The sequence below is a fragment of the Chelon labrosus genome, assembly GCF_963514085.1.
Source record: "Chelon labrosus genome assembly, chromosome: 1".
Classification (NCBI taxonomy): Eukaryota; Metazoa; Chordata; class Actinopteri; order Mugiliformes; family Mugilidae; genus Chelon; species Chelon labrosus.
Window position 1 is genome coordinate 15,717,612 of NC_140337.1, and position 15,819 is coordinate 15,733,430.

The 15,819-nt window shown below is 40.4% G+C and overlaps 1 protein-coding gene across 1 annotated transcript; it reads left to right on the forward strand.

The window, feature by feature from the left end:
* Positions 1 to 109: 109 nt before the first annotated feature.
* zdhhc21 (zDHHC palmitoyltransferase 21) lies at positions 110 to 8,695 on the forward strand. The gene is made up of 8 exons (XM_084552219.1): positions 110 to 176; positions 1,006 to 1,208; positions 1,338 to 1,436; positions 1,618 to 1,729; positions 2,959 to 3,097; positions 3,323 to 3,439; positions 4,119 to 4,162; positions 5,779 to 8,695. The coding sequence occupies exons 2-8, from the start codon at positions 1,055 to 1,057 to the stop codon at positions 5,909 to 5,911; spliced, it is 798 nt and encodes a 265-aa protein (XP_084408345.1). The 5' UTR covers positions 110 to 176; positions 1,006 to 1,054; the 3' UTR covers positions 5,912 to 8,695.
* The last annotated feature ends 7,124 nt before the right edge of the window (positions 8,696 to 15,819 follow it).

Consider the following 15,819-nt stretch of genomic DNA (forward strand, 5'->3'; position numbering starts at 1 on the left):
TTGAACGTTCGCTATCAAAGGGTGTTTTACTTTATTTTAAAATAGAAATCAACCGGAAATATGTCATTTTTAGTGGAGGTTGCGCAACACGCTGGTCCTGTCCGTCCAGCCCACAGAGGCTTGGATAAGGAAGTATCCACACTGGATACGTGCGCTGAATAGGACAGCTCCTTAAAGTGAGTATATCTTTTCATTTTATGTTATAAAAATCACGGCTGAACACGCTGGGTGATCCGTATATGAACGCAAACGAGTGAAATGGCTCCGGGTCGCAGATGTTAGCCATAGCTGAGGCTGGAGAGCCAAGCCCATGGCGTCTATCAGTGTTACCAGCAGCATAAATGATGGAGCAGGCGAGGCTTCACAATAACAAGCCTTTACATGAGTAGTAGCAGGGATCTGAAGGCTGGGCATGCTGGGTCAGACTGTGTTAGGTTAGCAAATAATGCTAAGGTTTGAAATAAGTGCAAGGTGTTGATAGGCAGGCAAGGCTTTTACAGACATATCCTTATAACAGTATTTACAGGCCTGTCATGAGGTTTTCTATCATGACCAATAAAGATTATGGCCTCATGTGCTCCTCTTTAAAACATTATAATTGTCTGCTGTTATAAAGCTCTGGCATGGTGGTGGAGAAAGCATTAAAAGTCTGTTAAGAGAATCACAAGAGACTGGTCTTTCGTCCTGGCGCAGTTTTTTTTTTTAAAGTAGAAGTCAGTCATTAAATCAAAGCACACCAGAATTAAGCATCCATAACACAGATACACGAAGAGCTCAGGGAGGCAGTCACTGAGCCATCGAAACTAATTGAGAAGGTAGTTTGGAAAAACAGGAAAGACTGACAGTGAGTCCAAAGAATGCCGGCTTTACTGCTAAGATTTCTTACTGCAGGGTAAACAAACAGGCTGTTCAATTAGCATCTGTTTTGCAGTCTGTTGTGTCTACATTCATCTAAGCAAATCTTTCAGTGGGATTTGCATTCATGTGTGTGTTGCTGCTCTGCAGGTTTCCCCACCACCACCACCACCACCACCACCTCGGAGTCCCAGCAGCCATGAAGCTTCGACTGCACTTCGTGGTGGACCCTATGGGCTGGCTGTGCATCAGCGTGGTATTTGGGATCTGGCTCTACAACACGTTCTTTATTCCCAAGCTGGTCCTACTTCCGCACTACAATGAAGGTCACATCCCATGGGCCATTGTTGTTTGTGAGTGACTTTGTATCCGGTGTGGGACCAATGCACAAAAAATATATATAAATATATATCATCTGTTTGGAGGAGAAAAATAACTGACCCAGTGTTTGGTTCGCGCCTAAACGTTGTGTGTTTCTTTAGGTTATTACATAGCGTCAGCGCTCTGCATCGCGGCCCTGTTCAGAGCTTCCACAGCAGATCCCGGCCGTCTTCCTGTGGACCCCCACATACCTCACTCTGGTAACTTTTGCCACCTAATTTACGCTTAATGTTTATCATTCGTTATCGATATACAGATGTCTTCAGTATTTGTCTGTGACACTAAACGGAACATGGTCAAAATAGATGGGTTTAAAGATGTCACTGTTGCGTCTCCGGTTCTGATGCTAATAAACTACTAATTATCGTCTCTGTGTCACAGAGAGAGAACACTGGGAGTTGTGCAATAAGTGCAACTTAATGAGACCGAAAAGGTCGCACCACTGCAGCCGTTGTGGCCACTGTGTGCGCAGGATGGACCACCACTGTCCTTGGTAAGCATACACACACTTCGATTTAAGAGCTTAAATTGAAAACAGCACAAACAGACTCCAAATTTCGATAAATGGCTCCGCTTAATTCTGATGTGCTTTGATATTATGAATGACTTTTAATGCTTTCGCCACCACCATGCCCGTGCTTTATAGCAGCAGACAGTTACAATGTTTTAATGAGGAACACGCGAGGCCATAATCTTTATACGTAAACCGCCCAGTTGTTTACGTAGCTGATTACATGCGTGTATTCAGTAGCAGCGGTACAGCCACAAAGTCAAGAGATGTTCTCTGACATGACACAAAGCCACCAACACTGACCTTCATTCATATTTGGGTCCTAAACTCATGCTTTATAACCAATAATTTTTACTTTACTGTATTATTCTGTACAAGCGACATACACAGATCAGATATAATATTATTACCGACTGGTCAAGTTAATAACTCACTTAGACTTCTGCATCAAAGCTACGGCGACAGCGCAGACCTTACGTAGATGTACGTTGTTTCCGTTTTAGTGTTTCCGTCTGCTTCTCCATCTCCACAATTGATTGTTTTGGATCAGTAAAGATGGAACACATCGAGGAAAGGTTAACTGAGAGAGGTTCAGATATACAAACATTTGTATGACTCGTCTTCGGCGAAATTTCTGCAAAGGTTTTAGTCAAGATGAGCGCACAAGTATAAATGGCTCGCACTGGCGTTTGCTATGTGTGTAAGTTACGGCGTGTACTATAAAAGAGCTTTTAGAAGCTGGAAAAATTAGCAAATAGAAGGATTTAAGCAACTTTGTCAAGGGCCACGTTGTGATGTCCTGACAGTTCTTGTGGGATGTTTCTGGCCTAGAGTAGTCAGTAAATATAAAAAGTTATCCATGCACGTGTCTTCCTCGTGTGGTTTGATCCAGCAGATGAGCTACTGTAGCTCAGATTGCTAAAAAAAAATAAAAAAAGTGAATGCTAGTTCTGCTGAAAACGCACAGTGCGTCACAACTGGGCCACGGAAAAATCAAAAGAAGGTTTCCTGGTCTGATTGATCACATTTTCTTTTGAATTATACGTATCCACATAAATGCCAAGTTTCCCAGAAGAGCATTACGCCGTAATGAGATCATCAGTGTTATTTACTTCCGCTGTTAGTGGTTTTAATGATGTGGCTGACTTGTTTATGTCTCCGACTGATAGAAGCAGAAGTTATTGTGTTAACTCCAGTTTGTCTCTGTGCAGGATTAATAACTGTGTGGGAGAAGACAACCACTGGCTCTTCCTGCAGCTGTGCTTCTACACTCAGGTCCTCAGTTTATTCACTCTGGTGCTGGACTTCTGCCAGTACTACTACTTCCAGCCGCTCACGGGACTAGATCAGGTACATAAAAAATCTAAATGTCCGAACACTTTAGCAGTTTGAACTACTACACTACTACACGTGCATAGTTTTTATTTATTTTATTTTATCTAGCTGTGCTAAAGAGTCTGTCACACCCAGTAAGAGTCAGAGACATAAAAGTTAATATGAAAAAGCTGAACTTTGAGGTTATCAGATAAGAGCGACTAACATTAAAGCACTGCTCTGCTGTTTTCACTCTGCCAGGAGAGGTTTACGACACGTCACGAACTGGCTCTGCTGCGAATCTCAGCGCTCATGGGCGTGGTCATGTTTGGTGGCATGTCCAGCTTGTTCTACACTCAGCTGACAGGCATCTTCTCTGTGAGTGCTCAATAATGACTTATTGTCTTGTTTCCAATGCCTTTTCAAGTCAAGCTCATCCTCCATTCACCGCTGTCGTTATGTTGATGTGATTGATGTCCGTCTCCGTCTTCTTGGATACGGCAAATATTTCCAAGTTAATATTACCCCGCAACAGGATCTGTAAAAATAAGCATGACAGCTCGGCGGGACTGTTTAGTAACAACCCTTGGCCCGTGAGTCCCGTTGAAAGCGCTTTTCAAGACCGACGAGGCAAAAGCGGGCAGCAGTTTCAGAGAGAACAACATGACACAGTATACGGAAATAAAACAATCAATACCAGTAATGCAGCGATCAATAGACAAGAAACAAGAGAGGAAAATCTAAGGTCAGGCATGTGTGTGTGTGTGGGAATGGAAGAGTGTTTATACTCCTGTAGATGACAGCAGTTGCTTGCAAAATATTCATCTGTATTATCTTTGTAAAAAAATCTATCATTACAAGCCTTCATCAAGAGTTTTGGCAGAGCTGTAGTGTCTGAAATGTCCACACTTGCCTCCACGATGAGGAGCTTTTACTGCTGCTTTTGGCCGGTCATGTTACACTTTATTCAAGGTTCTGAATCATCTTGACGGAGCTGCTTTTTGCAAAGTGATCCACTTTATTTCACATTGTTTCTTTCCTCTTTCTCACCTCACAGGATACCACCACCATTGAGAAAATGTCTCAGTTCCCAAATGAAATGTGAGTCGGCTTGACTAACTGCTTTTTTTTTTTTTTTTTTTTCATAAGAGCAGTAATAGTTACACTTACAAAGGGTTCCCCAACCTTTTTGCTCTGAGGACCAGTTTAATATTGATATTTACACCAATCAGCCACAACATTAAAACCACTGACAGGAGAAGTGAATAACATTGACAATATTGGATGTTACTTAGACATGTACCACCCATCTGGAGCAGACCAGGCACACCCACCCCATAGCAATGACACTCCTTGATGGCAGCAGCCATCCCCAGCAGGATGCAGCCTGACACACACACACACACACACACACACACACACACACAAAACAGTTTAGGAACAACTAAAAAAAACATAAAGAACAGCACAAGGTGTTGACCTGGCTTCCAAATTCACTAGATCTCAAACTGATCAAGTATCTGTGGGATGATCCACACAGGCCCCTCCCCTCAACCCATAGGACCCAAAGCCCCCCCCCCCCCCCCAATTAACAACATAGTGTTACCAGACACCACAAGACACCCTCAAAAGGACCATGTCCATTCTCTGATGAGTCACAACTGTTTTGGAGGCAACAAGGGAGACCTACACAATATGAGGAAGGTGGTCATAATGTTATGCCTGACTGGTGTACATTCTTAAAGATGGACCAACCCTCCATGTACTCTCCCAGAGGATTTCTTAAGAGTGGTTTTGAAACTCTGTGTGGCAACTCCTTGTTAATTCAAAAACGGTCAAATGAGTAGAGTGTTAGTCGAACTAGCAACATGTGAGGGCACCTATTTGTCACTCAAAGCAGTCAGGTCTTTAGTTGTGCTTAACTTTGAGCATTAATATAATTTAAAGGGGGCGAGCTGATCAGAATTCACTCCCATACAATTGTCATGAGTTAGGAAATTAGCTATACAGATAAGCGATTCACCAGGACGTTCATAAAATTGTAATTGTAATCCTCCCTTTGTTGGGTCAAAGCCAGGTAACTTCACCGGACAGTCCCGATTCAATCGTGCTCCCAATATCTCAGCTAATGTAGAGACAGTTTTAGTTTGGGTTGGAATGCAAACATTTTATCTACCAATCTGAAGACAATGAGGCAGTGGAAGAAAAGTTTTTGCCATTCATTATTCCTTATGTCTCCGAGTGGTCTCTGCAGCTGCTTGAAAGCATGGCCCGTCATCTCCCCCTTGTGGTGATATAGGTGAAGAACAGAGTTAATTCAGGGTTATTTTATTTATTTATTGTTTTCCGGATAAACAGAAGAATTGAAAAAAATGTTTCTCACCTTAAAATAAGCAATATGTAAATTAAATACTCTACAAAAATTAAATAAAATATACAAAATCAACCTATGTACAACAGTGGCGGTAGTGCAATTAGTAGTAAAGTAGTGTCATAGCAAATACTACGTGGCCTGATCTCAGTGGTTGGGGATCCCTGCACTGAAGGAATGTTTGACCTTATTGAAAATATGCTTATTCACTTTCTAATATGCTTTCTGGCTGATAATCATATAAAGAAATAGATAAGACTATCATAACATATGTGTCCCGAACACTGTAAAACGTCTTGTAAAGTGCATGTTCTGACGTAAATGATTGACTATGTTTTCTTATCAGATATGGAGCAAAGAGGTCTTGGCAGTGGGCACTAGCTGAAGTTTGCGGCACTCGCTGGAAACTCTTGTGGTTAAACCCACTGCGAAGCAGACAGCCTCTCCAAGCCAGCCATCGCTTCCGCACCCACGTGTAGGCCGCGAGCACTACGGTATCCGCTACCTGCACGGATGGTAGGAGCAGCCATCATGAAACACTGTATACACTCTTAAGAATCCATCTGCTCGCCTTCACAGTCCTATTTTGTGCTATGAGAGCTGGATACTCAGTCAGCGGATACACAGACCTTTTCTTTTATTTTTTCCCATCTTTCTCTACACAGCCCACACTGGCATTGAACTGGTTCAAGAAACACCTTTAGGAGTGATGGGAGAATGTTGCTTTTTTACTCACTGTGACTGCTACTTTCAGCATTTGGAAACCACTTTTAACGGCTTATTGCATTAGAAGGATGGAAGTCTTCACCTGAAAGCAGCTGGAGAAAGGGACCCCTCTCAGGTTACTTTAATAAAGAACCTTTACTACTGACCTTTAATCAACTTCAGACAGACCTAGGGTACCTTCAGTATGTCTATTAGAAAGGCATTTGTTTGTATAAAGTTATGTGCCTTGTTTCTTTTAACTATGTCCTTTTTTATTTGTCACAGTTGAGCGGTTTGTTTGTTTTACATGTTCTGGTTAATTTGGAAATTTCATGTAAAGGGATCTGCCATCAACTCCCTCATTTGTTTGGTTTACTTGATGATTCCTGAATGTTTTCTTGCATTGTTCTGTGAACATTTTATGTATTAGGGGTTTTATGAAGCCACAGAACAAAGTTGAATACTGTTATGTGATACTTTTGTGACACATGGCTAGCCGGGTATGAAGATCTGTGATAGAAGCTAGTTAGCTAGGTAGTTAAGCTAGCTTAGTTAACACTTGTTAACTAATACCAATACGCTTATACAATCATAGGTATGCTGTGTATTTCCTGGTTAAGTCTAAGTTTATCTCAGAGTATAACATTCCACAGTTAGTTAATGTCGTGGCCTGGTCGTGATTTAATGTTAAATTCTTACTGAAGGGATTTGAGTGTCACATACTGATTTTTTAAATTTAAAAAAATTTAAAATCAATGTTGTGTGTTTTGGAAAGTAAGCTAACAGAGTTAAGTGAGAATGTCAATACCAATTTATGTCTGTAGGCTATGCTAAATATGAAGCTACAGCCAACAGCGACTAGCTAGCTTAACTTAGCTTAGTTTATTTTAGGTTAGCATAAAGACAGAAACCTAGTACACCTAAACAAGTAGTAAAACCACAGCTTGTGTTTTTGGAAAAAAAAAGTTTCTATGGATTAGATTAGAGCCAAGTTAGCTTGTTTCATAGTCAGTATGCTAAGCTAAGCTAATCAGCTTTGCACTGTAGCTTCACATTGACTTTACAACAGACTTAGGAATGGTCTTAAATTTCTCATTTTATTCCAACAAAGAAATGAAAGTGGATTTATTTCTTATCTGTTCCTTTATTACCGTCCGTTTAGCAAAAATTTGCAACATTAGCACTTATCGTACAGTGTATTGCAACAAGTAACTTGAATATATGTAATTTTATGCTCATCATTTATGATTTATAATGATCATTTTATTGCTGTAAGAGGTCTTTATATGTCTGAACCTGAACAAGTGACTTTATAAATGCATATCTTTATCAGTTATACAAAAAACTAGCCAGTTAGCCTACTCATGAAGAGATAAAGCTAGTAATCGCTTGACACAGAAATTGTATTTATGGCGGTAACTCTACAGAAATGTTTAGGGATTTTACTGAATTCTTTAACGGGATATTTAAGGTGACGATAATAATAATAATAATAATACTAGCATTGTGTGGTTGTCATTGTCTATAATATTGGCAATCTCTTAGCTAAACCTGTATGTAAACAAAGCTTATCTTGTGTGGGAAATATTATCCAAGTAGTTTTAAGTGCCTGTCTAGGTCTTATTTTTACCGTCATCATGTTCATCGTATGATCTCCACACAAGCCAAAGACCTGGGGAAAATGTTGCAATAGTCATCAAGTATTCAGTAAGTGCATGTTTCACCAACGTTTCTGAAAGTAGCAGTTCAATATTATGCACTGAATTTCACATTAGAACACAGTTTGTTCTGTTGCATTTTGAAAGGATGAGTCATTTAAAGCTGTTTTTTATGTGGTTACAGTTTGTATATTTGGTTGTTTGCATTTGCATGAGTGTGTACTGGTGATAAATTTGTTCAATGGTTTTTTATATCTCATATTCAGGTTCTTGGAAGTTTGATTTTTATTTATTTTTTTTGTGTGGGGACTAATGCGCGTGATTGCCACTAAAAAAAAACATTTACAATATCTTTTGTCTTCTAATTTTTGAAAGCAATAAGCATTGCATGTCAGTAAAGCCATCCAAATAGTTACAAGTGAGAATCTGATATTTGTTGTATAAAGTGGTGGACAAGTTTCACTTTTCAGCACTTCAGTAACCTCTGCCAAGTTTAACGCTACTGAAGCTGCTGTTTGTAGACGTACGCCATATCTTCAATTAACAACATGTCTCTACACCTCAAGTCGTTAATAACAGAACCGCTTGAATTACTTTGATCCGGATTGAAAACTGCAGGAAACTTGATGTGTGAACTTTTCCGAGGCTGTGCTATCTTGCGCCTACTCGCAGCCGTTACCTGGCATCCCCCAGGGCTCTCAGTGAGGATCTGTGCGTTTTCAGTTCTTTAGGAATGTGTTTTCAGGATTTATTTTGGTTAAATCTGACCAACAACACTGGTGTGTTCTTCTGTGTGTGTGTGAATTAAATTAAAACACTTAAATACGTTATCAGTTTCTTTATGTCCGGAACGTCTGTGACAGTTTGTTATGTTACAAGATTGTTAATTGTGATTATAGAAAATATAGAGGTATTCATAATCAAATAAATTAGATTCTGAATATGTTTGAGCTGATATTTTTGTCCTTTTTTGAATTTCTGTAGAGCGTAGCACATGACCAATGCTATTTTTCAGCAATAGCATTCTCCAAGGTCTCCTAGCAGAACACTGACCAAAATGATTACACTTGCCATCTCCACATAGAGCATCAGCTTGTCATGTTTTCAACATGTTGACAACACCGCCCATGACCCTGTCACAAGATCACAGCTTTTCCTTCACTATATATCTTTTGATAAGTAGCCTACTGACCACTCCAGACCGGGAACACCCCTCAAGAATAGGAGTTTTGGGGATGTTGAGGCTTGGTCGCCTAGCAATCACAATCTGGCCTTTGTCAAAGCCACTTAAGTATTTCCAGTTGCACATTTATTCAGCTTCTAACTAGGTTTTGTACCGACTAGTCGACTTTACTGCTGTGCCATGAAGCTGTAAGCAGGAAGTCGACTAGTCGCCGATCACGTGACAACAACAACATGGACGCCTCAGAGAAGACAGGTGAGGAGCCCAGGGGGGTCATTGCAACGGTTCATCAAGTGTGTGTGGAAATACTTCACTAAAGAGGAAGCCCTTTCTACAGAGACATGCAGAATATGTAAGTCAGTCCAGAAATACAATAATTGTTCTACTACACAACTCACATCCGCTGACGCTAGCAGAGGAACGGTCGAAATCCTCTCGACGACAGTCAATTAACTTCGCCGAACATCCTTCGGTAAAGAGAGGCTGCAAATCAAGAATTTGATGGTCAGTTTCACTGTCTAAATTTATTAGACTTTTGGCTGCTATACACGAAGGCTCTGCTTCGCACAGTATTGATAAGCTACTCTGTTGAGTTCTGTTGTTATATTAGTTGACATTGTTGAGAGCGTGTTTTTATTTTTTTTTGTTTTGCCGAGCAGAGTTGCATTTTACCAAACAGACAGTGTTTGTGGCGTTGACGTTTTCTACAGCCGACAGTAGTTTGTCCTCAAGCTTCAATTACCTTGCAGAAAATAATTCGTAACGCTAAAATGTGTATTCAGGTAAAGAACTTAAAGCATTACTTTCTACTGTGTTTTTATGTGTGACGTCATCGACTAGTCGACGTCGACTCGACTTTCACCACTATGCGGTAATGCTGCATTCCAGAAAGCTGGGATGTCGGACTTATCCCACTTGGAGTGTACTAGATGTGATCTCAAAGCCTTCCAGGAGAATGAAGTTGAACATAAACAACAAACCGTGATGGCCGACTGTGATAAGATAATATTTGTTTTGTTTCTGAAGTTGCTGACAGTGATCGAAATTGAAGTCTCCCAAAGTTTAAACACCAACAATAAGTAATATACTTTTCTCTGTGCAGAAAGCTAACAGTAGACGCTCAACAAACTGATTGATGTATACCTGTATGCAACACAGTAAGTGCAGGTAATGTCTAGCTTTAACTCTTGTGCATTTAGGGGCCGTCCACACGGACACGCGTTTTGGTCTAAACGCAGATGTTTTGCATTGTTTTGGCCGATCGTCCACACGAATCCTGTAAACGCATTGCCCTAAAACGCACTTTTCTGAAACCGGGTCCCAGGGTGGAAAAATTCGCAAACGCACCTCTTGCGTTTTCGTGTGGACAGCGAAAACGGAGAAGAGCGTTTCGATGATGTGATCGCCACACCCCTCGAGCAGCCTTCCACCTCTTATATCCCGCGAGACGTCTCATAACAACATCAACAACAATGGCGGACTACATGCTCGTGTTCCTGCTGGAGAAGATATTGAGCCTGTTAGGGTTACCAGGGCAACATATCATTTCTCCTTGAGTTTGGTTTCTTCTAAAGCCGATTTGTAAACAGCGCTCAAGCTTTGTGCGCATGCTCCGCCTCTTCCTCTCCGTTTTTGGTGAATTTTTGAAACTGAAACAGCGCCACCTATAAGCCTGGAATATGAAGTAGCGTTTTCAAACGGATCCGTGTGGACGCAGATATTCTTGAAACGATGCCAGGGAAAACAAAGAGGGAAAAGATCGTTTTCGTACGTGTGGACGTGACCTTAGTCTTTTAGCGATAGAGCTAACACCAACACTGTTAGTCATATGTCCGAAAGTTTCTGGCCTTTAGGCTGGATGTCAGTATTTATCATTGGGGTGATGATTAGTGGGAAAGACATTTTTCTTTTTAAGTTAAGTATTTCATTTGTTAAGGTTTCATTCAGTTTATTGAACTAAAAATAGTAGTGGTAGTTAAAATGGTAGGTCTTAACAATTAAAACAGGACAGGGATCCCCATCTAAATATTTTCTATAAAAGTGTATTATATAGCAGTAAATTGTACTGTATTGGCTTTTATGTTTTAATGAAAAACGTGAATCTGAATTTTAGCTAATGCAAATCAATGTCGGCACCTAGGCCGATGTACACAAATAAACTTACATTATTACTGTCCGCTGCATGTAAATATAAGCAGATGGCGCCTATCCGAGACTTGTTTGCATTTATCTGTTACACTTATCCCGTAAAAGTTCAAATTTGCATGTGATGACATGCAGCCTCACAGTCAAACGAGACAAACCTGATCCTTGTAAATTCTTCAACTCTTCAGGAAATACACAATTGACCTCCTTCACAGCAGACATTTCGCATGTCCCAGCAGGAAGAGCGCAGGTGTAACTGAGAACGACTGCATTCCTTATAGATCTATAGTGAACTTGTGTACGCAGGCTCTCTGGCACAGCTTGTTTGATGCAACTGAGCCATCAGAACACAACTTCAGCTTGCTTTTTCCGTCAAAAATGTTGGTTGTCATGAAGTCTGTTAGCTGTTTAGAGTATTCGCATTTGAATGGAGTCTTGAATGGACTTCTAACACAAAGACAGTATAATTACTGTAAGAGCAGTTGCGTCCAAGCAAATTGATATTGGCCTGAATAGTTCTTAAGAGTCAGTGAGGCGTGTGTAATGCATGCACGATCCATGAACACGGTGTATTGCTCTCAACAATCCCAAGTAGCATGGCCAAAATCTTGAGTTGTCCACAGGTCATCATAAGATCACCACAGACTTGATTCAGAAGATGAAATTAGATGATGATTAGATGGTTAACTTTATTATTCATGATAACATTTGGGTTTTATGAAATGAATCATTCATAACGTGTATTGATTTGTTGTTATTGCTAAATCCACATCAGGCATCTTCATTGTTTTAATGTCACGGACAAGAAATGCTTTTGTTAAACTTCTGTAGTAAAATTAAATCACAATTGCACATATTTATTTTGTCTATTTTAAAAGAGAAAAATCTTCGGCTTCAAAATCAATATATCCTTATATTATATATACATTTATTAATATATTAAAGTTTAATGTGCTTAAGAATATAAGTTCTTGAGAACAGAGTAGTTTTCTATTTTGAATTAACTTATATTACTCTAAAGGCTGCAGTTGGTGTCTTTACTACCTAGAAGAGGACACAATATTTTAATTATTCAATAGATTTACTGTCCTATTGTATTTATTATATTATCCTCGTAGTTTTTAGTTTTTAACAAGCATGAAATTTAATTTGGGTTTTGGGATGATAACATTTTGAAGAGTCCAGCCTTGATCAAAGCTGCCTGGGTGAAGTGTGCTCTTAATCTCTGGTAATGGTTGGTCAACTGGACTAATTAAATAAGTGACCACCTGCTATTTTTTTGGTAGTGACATCTGGCTGAACAAAAGAAATAATTAGCCGCATGCTTGATAAACATAAACTGCGCTGGGAGCAGTTATCTCTCACATACATGGCTGTGTACCTGTCTAGGATTGGAGTTAGTGGCTTGGCGTGTTCCGCTGCTATTTTGCCAAGCCCAGACATGGATTAAGTCTATGGAGCACCGAATTTATTAATGGATCATTAATTGTGGGTCGCGTGATCATTTTTTGGATTTCTATCCATATGGGCTGTATGTCCTATAATGTAATGATTAGGATCTCATCCAGCGTCAGACATGTCTTGCCTTTTACGTCTCCATGTGCTTCTATAGCATAAAAGTTCCGGTTTTCTAAATCTATGAGAGATCTTTTTGAATCTTTAAAATAAAAGTGATTGACATGTTCAAAAAAAATAAAAAAAAAATAAAAAAACTATTAATTAAGTGAATTCTTACTAATAACAAAGGCATAATTAGATTTCTTAGCCCTCAGTGAGTCATGTGCAGCAGGTGTCTGCCACGTTCCTCCGTCCTTCAGCTCCGCGGCTGAAATTTTTGCGGAGATGGAGGTATTGATTGGCGTATTGATTTTCAAATAAGCTGTCGCTGTAGAAAGTAGAAATCCAATTAAAAGTTGAACTCCAAACCGTTAATCCAATCAAGACGATGAAATGTATCGATTTTGACCTCAAAATCAATAAGGTGCACCCGGCGCCGAACGTTGTCCTTTCTCCTGCAGAGCGGAGCGCGCGTTGGCATCGGCTGGATGGTGCGTTAGAGATGTCTCTCGTTGTCAGCAAGTCAGTTTTATACTAATTTTTTTACAAATGTGTTGCCTGATGTATTCGGTTGACATTGGATTTACTTTCTGATTGTCAGGGTCACAATATGTCCCCTGTGTATAAACATAATAAGCGTATTTCCTCAAGTAATGTACTAAACTTAGTGTTTCAAGTTTTATTCTAATATACTTCCTTACTGCACTTACTCCACTACAATTATTTGACAGCTTTTGATACAAACTGCTTTTAGAGGGACAGTGCAAAACGTGTAATTAGAAATGCCAATATTTAAGTGTGGATGTGGACTCCTTCCTTTGTCACAAGCAAACAATATGAGCATGCATATTTGATGAAGGTGGAAAATGATAAAGAATTAACATAGTATTACTCTATAACACCAAAGAATGAAATATATCATGTTCATGGTAGAAGTTATATTAAGGTTTTTATTTGTTTGCCAAAAAGTCCTTTACATACAAATATATGCGCAGCAGGGTAGGTGGTGATTTGTATACTGAAGTCAGTTAAACACAAGAGAATTAAACCTACAGACTTTAAGGGGATTGTGGAGCAGAAGTGCTGCATAATAAAACAATTGCAGATGCGGAACTTCAACATAAAATCAACGCATATTCAATTCAATTTAGCAACGGTGCTCTGAGCAGCGACACAGGCGCCTCAGAACAGATGCGATGGATCATTTTCTGTAGCAGATGCATGAGCGTGTCGGCTCCAATTCATAACCCGATTCTTGTAAAATTAGAAAATTCATATCAAGTACATGAGGTGAAAAAACAAACAAACAAAAAAAAACCACAGAAGTGTGCGGACATTGAGGCCGCTGGTTCAAATTGCCTCCAATAAACCCTCCAAACCGCCCACGCCTCTAAGTGTGCTCGCTTGGATGAACTTGGAGACCAAATTCCTCGTATGTGTGCATACTGTATATAAAAGCTGATTAGATTTTTATGATTAGATTTTTTTTTGAACACATAATCCTTACAGAAACTACTCTTCCAGGGCCTGAAACGATCCCTGCTCCAGATTTGTCCAATTATACCCAACTCACAAAATAGTTTAATCAGTTCTTTTAATTTTCATTTTATTCTATTTTTTTCCAGCAAAGTAAACCACAGTGATACCTCACATTAGCAGTGGCCCTTGGTCCCTCGGAGTAATATTCATCTGCCTTTTGTTTGACGTGAGCTGACATTTGCCTTCGGTGCTGACTGCTGAGTGTTTTATTGTTCTCTCTGTTTAAGAAGCGGTCGAATTAGCCGGCTGCTAATTAGGCTCCTAATTAGTACTTTATTAAAACCCGGTGCGCTGAAAAGGTCAGCTGTGAACAGGTACTAATGAAGAGCAATCGGCTGGAAGATAATCACGTTGTCTATGTGCTGAAAGTGCCCCGCGACTTCCACCACTGTTTTTGAGATTTTTAAGACGTTTGCGGCGAACCTACGACTGTTTGACATTTAACCTTTAAAATGTGATGTTCAGTTTGTTACTGGAAGGCTGCATGTGAAAATGACAACATAATAATAAAGTCCTTTGTTTTTTCTTCCAAGCATTTGTTTTGTTTTTCCGTCTTATTTGTTGTAATTAATGCTAAGTTACTGTTGCTAAGTCCACCCACCGTCCCTGTGGGGAAATCCAGCTGCCGCCGAGTGGCCCCAGCGAGGAGGATTGGAATGTGGCAGGAGAGAAAAGGTCTTTTCAGCTGGCATTCAGATAACATTTACATGGACGCGCCAGACGTCTTAATTTATGGATCAAAATACGGCCGGTTCCAGTAAAGCCCCGGGTCGGAGTCCGCTCCGGCCCCTGGGTGACCGCTAGGTATTTTTTACAGCCGCATATTTGGGAGGTTATAGACTGAGTCACCTCTGAATGAGAGCGGTCATTTTCAGTGACATTTGATTATCCTTCAACCACAATCCTTTTTTTAAAGCATTTTGAGACGTCTCATCTACCCACACAGTGATACGAAGCTGCAGGTTTGTCCTCAGACCAAAACAGGGCGAATAAAGTTGAAACGGAGGGCAGCGTACAGGTCAGCAGTGACTCACAATCAGCTCGTCTCTGAGGAATATTTTTCGAAGAATGATGCTCCTGTTCTCAGCGATGTCATAATTAAAAGTGTGGGGGATTTTTTTGTTGTTGTGTTTGCGCAGATGATTACACAATTTTAACAGAGAAATTGAGTTCCTCAGTGTAGAGTTTGGATTACTTTTTCTTCCAAACCAATCCGACGGACGATTAAACGTATAAATGCAGCTAAACGACTTGTTGCAGCACATTTGTTAGTCCACCTCCAGCACTGAGTGTAAGAGAGGGAGTGAGGAGAGAGAGATGGGGGGGGGGGGGGGGGGAGGGGGCAAAGGGGGAGGAGGTTAGTGTAGGAGTGAGGGTGGGGTTGGGGGGGGGGGGTATGGCTGCAGGGTCATGGCTCCTTGTAATTACCACAGTCAGGTTCAAGTCACTGGTCAAGCTGTTGCCGGTTTTGATTCCCCTCCCATAATGCAACGTTGTCTGGCCTACATGTGGCACAGCATGCCTCTACTGATGCCCCTTTGATTAGGTGTCTTATCTTCCACCGGGCTGCACGCGTCCGATTAGAGCCGGGAGCGCGGCG